The 7,114-nt window shown below is 36.6% G+C and overlaps 1 protein-coding gene across 1 annotated transcript in view; it reads left to right on the top strand.

Annotated features, from left to right (window-relative positions):
* Positions 1-7,114, top strand: part of LOC103768224 (serine/threonine-protein kinase 3) — a gene marked incomplete at its 3' end in the record, with an annotated part of 51,516 nt that overhangs the window by 2,734 nt on the left and 41,668 nt on the right. The window contains exons 2-3 of the mRNA XM_008935367.1: positions 2,674-2,838; positions 3,267-3,434. Of these exons, the coding sequence (XP_008933615.1) occupies positions 2,674-2,838; positions 3,267-3,434 (333 nt within the window). The remainder of the gene's footprint in view (positions 1-2,673; positions 2,839-3,266; positions 3,435-7,114) is intronic.

The following is a 7,114-nucleotide window of genomic DNA, read 5'->3' as shown; positions in this document are numbered from 1 at the left end:
GGAAAGAAGGAAAATGCAACCCAGTGTTGCAGCCAAATTAGAGTATTCATCTTCAGTTTTGCAGTTTCTTGCATTTCTCAGAATGTGTAAAGTTAATTTGCTTTGTTCTTACATTAAAGCACCAGTGTACTGTAATTGAACAGCATTTCAGTTGCGTGAATAGTTTCTTTGTATTTTCTTGAGAAATTGCATCATGTGAAATGAATTATGTATATAGTTTTGCTTTTATTCTAGAATAAACATTGATGAAAATCCGAGAAGTGTTCTCAAGAGGTCTGGTAGCTGCAAAAGTTTCATTCTTACTATATTTCTGATAATGCTTGTTCAAGAGCTTGTGTGTTATTATGTTAATGTAAAGCAAAGAAGATAAACAGCTGTGCAGACTGATAGTTTACTCAGTAGTCCGTGTAGTTTATGAGGCAGATAAATGAAGATATATCTTGATATTTAAATTTTTTTTCCTTAACTGTATTGTATTTTCTTTGGTAATGAAATATGCCAACTTCTTGCTGGTTGATGGTTGCAGCTTATTGTATCATTTGTGATGGTATATAAAAATGGCAAAGTAGTAAATAAAGGAAGTGTTTTGGACTGCCCAGTCTACACCACCTCTTTATTTCTAGTAGGTGTTTAATCATTGATAATTAATTTTTTTAGCTTTAAACCTAAAGACCTGTTTGATCTGCTTAAAAAAAAAAAAAAATAAAGCAAAACAAACGATTCTTAGTGTTTCCTTTGTGATGCTTTTACAGTTATTAAAGACCATAAAGGAACCTGCTAAAAATTCAGCATGGCCATAGAAGATAGCGTTATGCATTGGTAAACATGATGTAAAGGGATATGTATTTAGAGACCAGAAGGTACTAATGGCTGCAACTACTTGGAAAGTTGCAGGCTAGCGTGTTGCATATCACACATAGTAATAGCTATGCTTGCTAAAACGTGGCTTATATTATAAACTATATTTGGAGCCAGTTCTGTTAAGATTTATGTTAGTTCAACTGTATAACTTCATAGTGCAATAATAACGTGATATATATTACAGCATAGTTCATGGGGATTACTTACACTTAAGAACTAACAGGAAACCTTTGCATGGGCAGCAAACTAATTAACACTGTTGGTAGATACTTTAAAAAATAGAGTGTTTGTGGCTGCAGCTGAGGAGCCTTATATTCAATCAGATTGTATTTTCCTATGAGGATATAATCTAGCAATTGTTGAGTGATGCAGGTAATTTAGAAAGAACGTAGAAGTTCAGTGAGTGTTCATTCTCTGCATCAGTCAGAAAAAAGGAAAGAAGAATGGTGTAAGAAAAAGGCCGCAGCATCTGGCTGGCATCCTTTCTCAATCATTTCTATAATTGTTTGCAGTTAAGGAACAAATTATAATAGTTACTGTCACCTTCCAGCATAACCCTGAAATCTTTCATGTCCTTTTTCAGGGCTGAAAAGGGTTTTGGGAAGGTCAGTAGGGCATATCTGTATGGGTGTAGTTCTGTGGCTTTGTGTCTGTATGGAGCACAGGCAGAATGAGAAATATTTATTTTCAAAAACCAGTATTTACTTACCTTCCATATAAAATGAAGGCACTAGCCTTTAAAAGGAATGGTTTACCTGACAGACTTCAGTAAAATCCTGTGAACTAGTTGGGCACTGTTTGGGTGTTCGTATTTCTGCATGCTGTATTAACTCCCAACAAATAAAAAGTAACAAGTTATCCCTGGTGAATGCATTTTTTGCAAGTTTTGTGATAAAAACCAACTTGTGCTACTTTTTGAACGCTTTTATCCCTTGCTTTTTGTTTTGTGGGGCTTTTCTTGGTTTGTTTTTGTGAAGAAGCTCTTAATTCACTCTCTCTAATTTGCAAATTGCTGACAGTGATAAACTAGGAGTAGTGTAATTAGGAATAGCTGGTGGACAAAAGCTTGGTACTACTAATTGTAGACTTAGCAGGCATTCTGTATGTAGGAATTTGAGAAGTAAAAAAACCACGTCAATCCTTTCATCTCGTTCCAAACGTAGGACTGTGCTAGTTGTTTGGTCAGGCTGCGTGGAGGTCTCAAGGGCATGGATGTTTGAGGAATAGTTGTAGCCTTCCACAGCAGAGAACAGGCTATCTCTTCTCCCAGGGAAATATTCTGGTATGGGCCATCTAGTCCAGTGGTGACCACCGCTACCTTTGTTTTGACAAAAGTAATGCAAAACTTCACGATTAGTATGTATGATCTTAATGATAAATATATTAGTTGTATATTGTGGAAACTGCGCAGCATCCTTTATGAAGGATCATATGAAGGAACATCTAGAGAGTAGTAGCTTTGATTGACAGGCACGAGAATATTGCTTATTCTGCCATCTGATCTGCATTAGTCAGGCCCTTCTCTAGTTTTGTAGCTTGCTTGCTCTAATTAGAATTACAGAATCATAGAAGGGTTTGGGTTGGAAAGGACCTTACAGATCATCTAGTGGACGTTTAAGAATTTAGCTATATGGATTAAGTTAGTAGATCAGAGTTTTTAATTGTAATTGCTATTAGGCATATTCATGTATTTAAATACCCAGGATATATTGTATTATTTATAATAATCTATATAAAATGATGATGTTTTAAATGATTCAAATACATACACTCTGTGTGTACACCTGAAAACGGTTTTGTGTTGTCTTGCAGCTTACAGAGGATGAAATTGCAACTATTCTGAAATCTACTCTTAAAGGACTTGAATACTTGCACTTTATGAGAAAAATACATAGAGATATAAAGGCTGGAAACATCCTTCTTAACACTGAGGGGCATGCAAAATTAGCTGATTTTGGTGTGGCTGGCCAGTTAACAGTAAGTACCTGTGGAAAGTTCATTTAAATAAGCTTTAGTGTTACTAAAAGTTTTTTTTTTTTTTTTGAGTTCTGACTTTTTCTTCTGCATTGAATGTTGTGTTTGAGGGATGACTAATGGTAGTGGTAGAGCTTCATCATGGTGAGTATTGAATGTATTGCAAGGCCATTTAGTTTTTAGCTGCTTATTTTTATAACCCAGTGTACTTCAAATGCCTGATGATCTGACTTTAAACTTTTCTCTGAGGTTTATGATCACTGTCTCCTGTTTCGCTTCTGTAGGCGGATGGGCTGAACCTGTTTGACCTTCACTGGATGTCACTACCGTTTGACCTTTGGGTGGCTAATTTAACTTAAATACAGAATTAATATCAAAAGAATCTGCAAATAAACATCTCTGTTTTAATTGCATAAATAATATAATTACAGGATACAATGGCAAAACGTAATACTGTTATAGGAACTCCATTCTGGATGGCTCCTGAGGTAATACAAGAGATTGGCTATAATTGCGTGGCAGACATCTGGTCACTTGGCATCACTTCAATAGAAATGGCTGAAGGAAAGCCTCCATATGCTGATATTCATCCAATGAGGGTAAGTTTGTGTGGTAGTGTTCTTGTGTTTGTTGTATTAAACAAAAAAAATCCAAAACTAGAGAAAACAAATCCGAATTCATAAACCTGTATGTTTGTTGCACAAAGATTAAGATTAAGGATTTTCACTCGCTGTCTTGCTTCCTATTTACTGCAGTTTTGTTTTAACATGTCTTTTAAAGTTTCAGAATGCTTTTATCTCCACTTGAGAGAGAGCTAAAGCAGTAAGCGCTTAACTGACTTGGAGGTAACATTATAGAGCCTCGTCCATGCTGTACTTGGACTTGGCGTTCTGTTAGCGAGGGGCCATCAGGCTTTGAAAGGGAGTTCAGAAGTGAAGATGCCCTAAAAGATTCACAGTTGTCCTATGTGAGCACTGCTAATATTTGTAACCCCAGACAGTTTTTATCTATTATTGACTCTTAAAGTTTGTCACCTAACTACTTTACTTTTAGCAATAGAAAATATAAACAGAATTAGTTGCTGTATGAGAAGTAGCAGTTATAAAAGAATTACTTGGAGAAGTTCATGGGGACCAGTGTTTATCTAGGTGTAACTGTTGCCACTCTTAGTCATGCTTTATGTTTTTGAAATGAGCTATAAAATAGCTACACTGCTTGCACTGAGCATCAATAAATACTTCGTTCTTGAATTATTTATTTCTAAAGTTCATTTGGTATTAGTAAGCCACTTTTAAATTTTTGTATTAATAATATTTTATTCAGGTTTCTTTTGTTGGTGGTTCATGTATCAGGATCTTAATATAAGGAAGCCACCACTGTTGAAAGAGAAGGTACTGTTCATATGTGACTACTGTAAGGTGATGCATGTATGAATTGAAGTGTATTTAGTGCTGTTGGGTTCTTGATTTTTGTTTGTAGGGTTCTTGATTTTTCTTTTTTGTTTTTTGTATGTGCGTTTTGGAGCAGAGATGTTTCCTGAAGTTTTATGGCAATGTGCAGCTCAGTTAAAGCTAGTGAAAATATAACATAGTCTTGGAAGAAAAGCAATTTTCCTCCACCATATTTTTTTTCTCAGCTTAATTAACTATTTTAAAATGACTGTTCCAACTGAAAATACTCAGATGATAGCTGAGAACACAATATGTATGTCTGAAGCTTGTTTTTGATGGAAACTATTTAAGATGAAAAAACATTCAGAAATATTTTGAAGAACTGTTGATTACAAATTAAATACATTTGATCATACTGGGGTTTTTGGTTGTACTTCTAATGAAAATGTCTTAATTACATCAGAGTTCATTTTAACATCACTATATGTAGTTGCACTAGCTATTGAAAGGCAAGGACTACATTATCAGAGAGCATTTTTATATACATGACAATAGCTGCTTATAAATCAAAGGTCACTGAGTTTGAAAGCTTGTGAATCTGTATAATTCTTGTAGTCAAATGAATGCTATCAAAGGCCAAACAAATTTAACACAACAATTCTGGATTACATAGAACATGTGTTCTTTTTAATAAATTACGTTATTGTTTTTAAGGGCTTGTATGCAGTTAGTACTCTTTCGTGTATTTGATACCCACAGTTTTTCTTAATTTTTATTAGCAAGTTGTTACAGTGGTTAACAAGAAATACACAGATTTAAGTTGCAATGCTTTTCCCACTGTCATATGATACAGCTTCACAGGACTTTTGGACATATGCAGATGCTTTCCTACTTTGTTTTAGTTATGACATGGAATTGATACAGGCAAGCATGAAAGCTTGGGCAAATTTTCATTGCTTTTTCTAGATGTTGCTGGAGTTCTGTGGTATTTATGTAAGGCCCAATTTTGTTACTTGGGAATGCATGTTGAAATTACCATGTACGTTGTTTTGCTGTAGGGTGCTTGGCACTGCCACAAAGGTAATGCAGTGCCAGTAGGCCATTTCCTCGTCAGCTGCATTTACAGCTTAATAGAAATATTACATGACTTCTTTAAACAAGTGTGTTGGCAGAGAGGAAATAGCAGATTCCATGCAAACAAGCATAACTTCCTCTGCTTAACCACACTCTAGCTACTCTAAAGAAATCTACCAGTTTCAGCTGAGAAAGAATGAGAAGTGGGAGGTGCAAAATGGAATTCGATGTGGGGGCAAAAACCAGCATTTCTTCTTTCTGTTCAAGTATTCCTGTTTTAACATATTTGACTGCGCAGGTGTCGTCAATGTTAATTCACTTGTTTCTGCTGCAAACCCGAGTTTTGACAGAACTAGCAGTTGGCATACTTGGTTTGAGGCTCAAAGGCCAAGACCATTTGCCAGCCCAGTAAATCTAATGTTTTATTCACGTAAGAATTATGGAATGCCTCACATATTCAATGTCAGAGCTCTTATATGCATTTGCTAATAATCAAAAGTGAAACTTGTGTATTTTCTCTGAACTTACATCAAAGGAGGAGCATTTTCAAGTAGTTTTAACAGAGGAAGAAGTACAGATATCCTCAAGGTTGCCCTAAAATCTTGTGATACAGCCACGAGAAATAGCAAGGAATTTGCTGATAAGTCAAAATTAACTCAAACCTAGATAACTTAACCTGTGCAGCCTGGCTAAAAGCATGCTGATTGCAGTAGTCTGTGCAGCAACCAGGGTTCATGTGGCTGGCTGGCAGTGTCTGCATCTGCCTTTGATTGCTCTGCTAGGATGAGCAGTTATCAAGTTATAGTGGAGCTAATTAAAGGGGCCTTCAATGTGATTCTAGAACAAGACCCAATGGCCTACTCTGAAGCTGCAGTGAGATGTTCTAACAGCTGTGTTCCTGTGTCCCCCCTGCTGTCCTGCAGGGATTGTGGTATAAGTATTTATGTCTTAGCACTCACTGTCTGAATTGAATTCAAACTATTAACTGCTTTGTTCAGTCTCTCCTCACCATGCAATATCTGTCTTTATTATTTCTGTTTGTTTCTAAATTCCTTTGTTTCCCCCAATCTGTAATGGAAGCAATGCCATGATCATACACTGCTGTGAGGCTGTTATTTTTATGATTAATTCAAGCCAATTTAAGTGTGGGCAGCTGGTTGTAGAGACAGCCTATCCTTCTCCAGGAACTCCTGACCTTTTTGTTAAGTAAACACTATTATTTTTGTGGCCTCCCATGGAGTTGGATAAAGCAGCTGATGTTCTGAGAAGTGCACGTGACAGAAACCTGTCAGAGGTGAGCTGGAGAAGCTGGAGCATGTAGATGGACAGGGGAGGTTTGGCCACAGCCATGCACTGGGCCTTGCAGACTGACCGTAAAACTGCAACCTGCATTTTATAAAAATTTGCTTTTATTTGCAAGGTCAACATTTAGTGACAGGTTGATATGCTTCATTCAGATAAATGCTGGTAGCTCTCTCCCCCCCTATGGCCCCCCCAAAAAAGCCAAACTCTCCTCCCCATCTCTTTTCTTTCATGCTTATCAGGCAGCTGCAATAATTCACATTGCTGTGCTATGGAAGAAGCTGGTGGTAGATGTGTTTTTCAACACTTCACAGTATTGGCCTTTGTTTCTTTATGGTGAGGTTTGTTAGAAATGGACATGTGGGTATCACATGTTCTACAGTGAATTAGAAGAGGCCAATTTGAACTGCTTCCATTTGCCTTAAGTCCAATCATGATATTTATTTTTCCATGGCACTTACCCAGATTATCCATGCCTCCTGCTTAGCCTGTGTCATTTCCACCCTGCACTA

The sequence above is a fragment of the Merops nubicus genome, unplaced genomic scaffold (genome assembly GCF_000691845.1).
Source record: "Merops nubicus isolate BGI_N331 unplaced genomic scaffold, ASM69184v1 scaffold20032, whole genome shotgun sequence".
Classification (NCBI taxonomy): domain Eukaryota; kingdom Metazoa; phylum Chordata; class Aves; order Coraciiformes; family Meropidae; genus Merops; species Merops nubicus.
The sequence above is the reverse complement of the archived record's forward strand: the minus strand, read 5'-3'. Positions and strand labels throughout refer to the sequence as shown.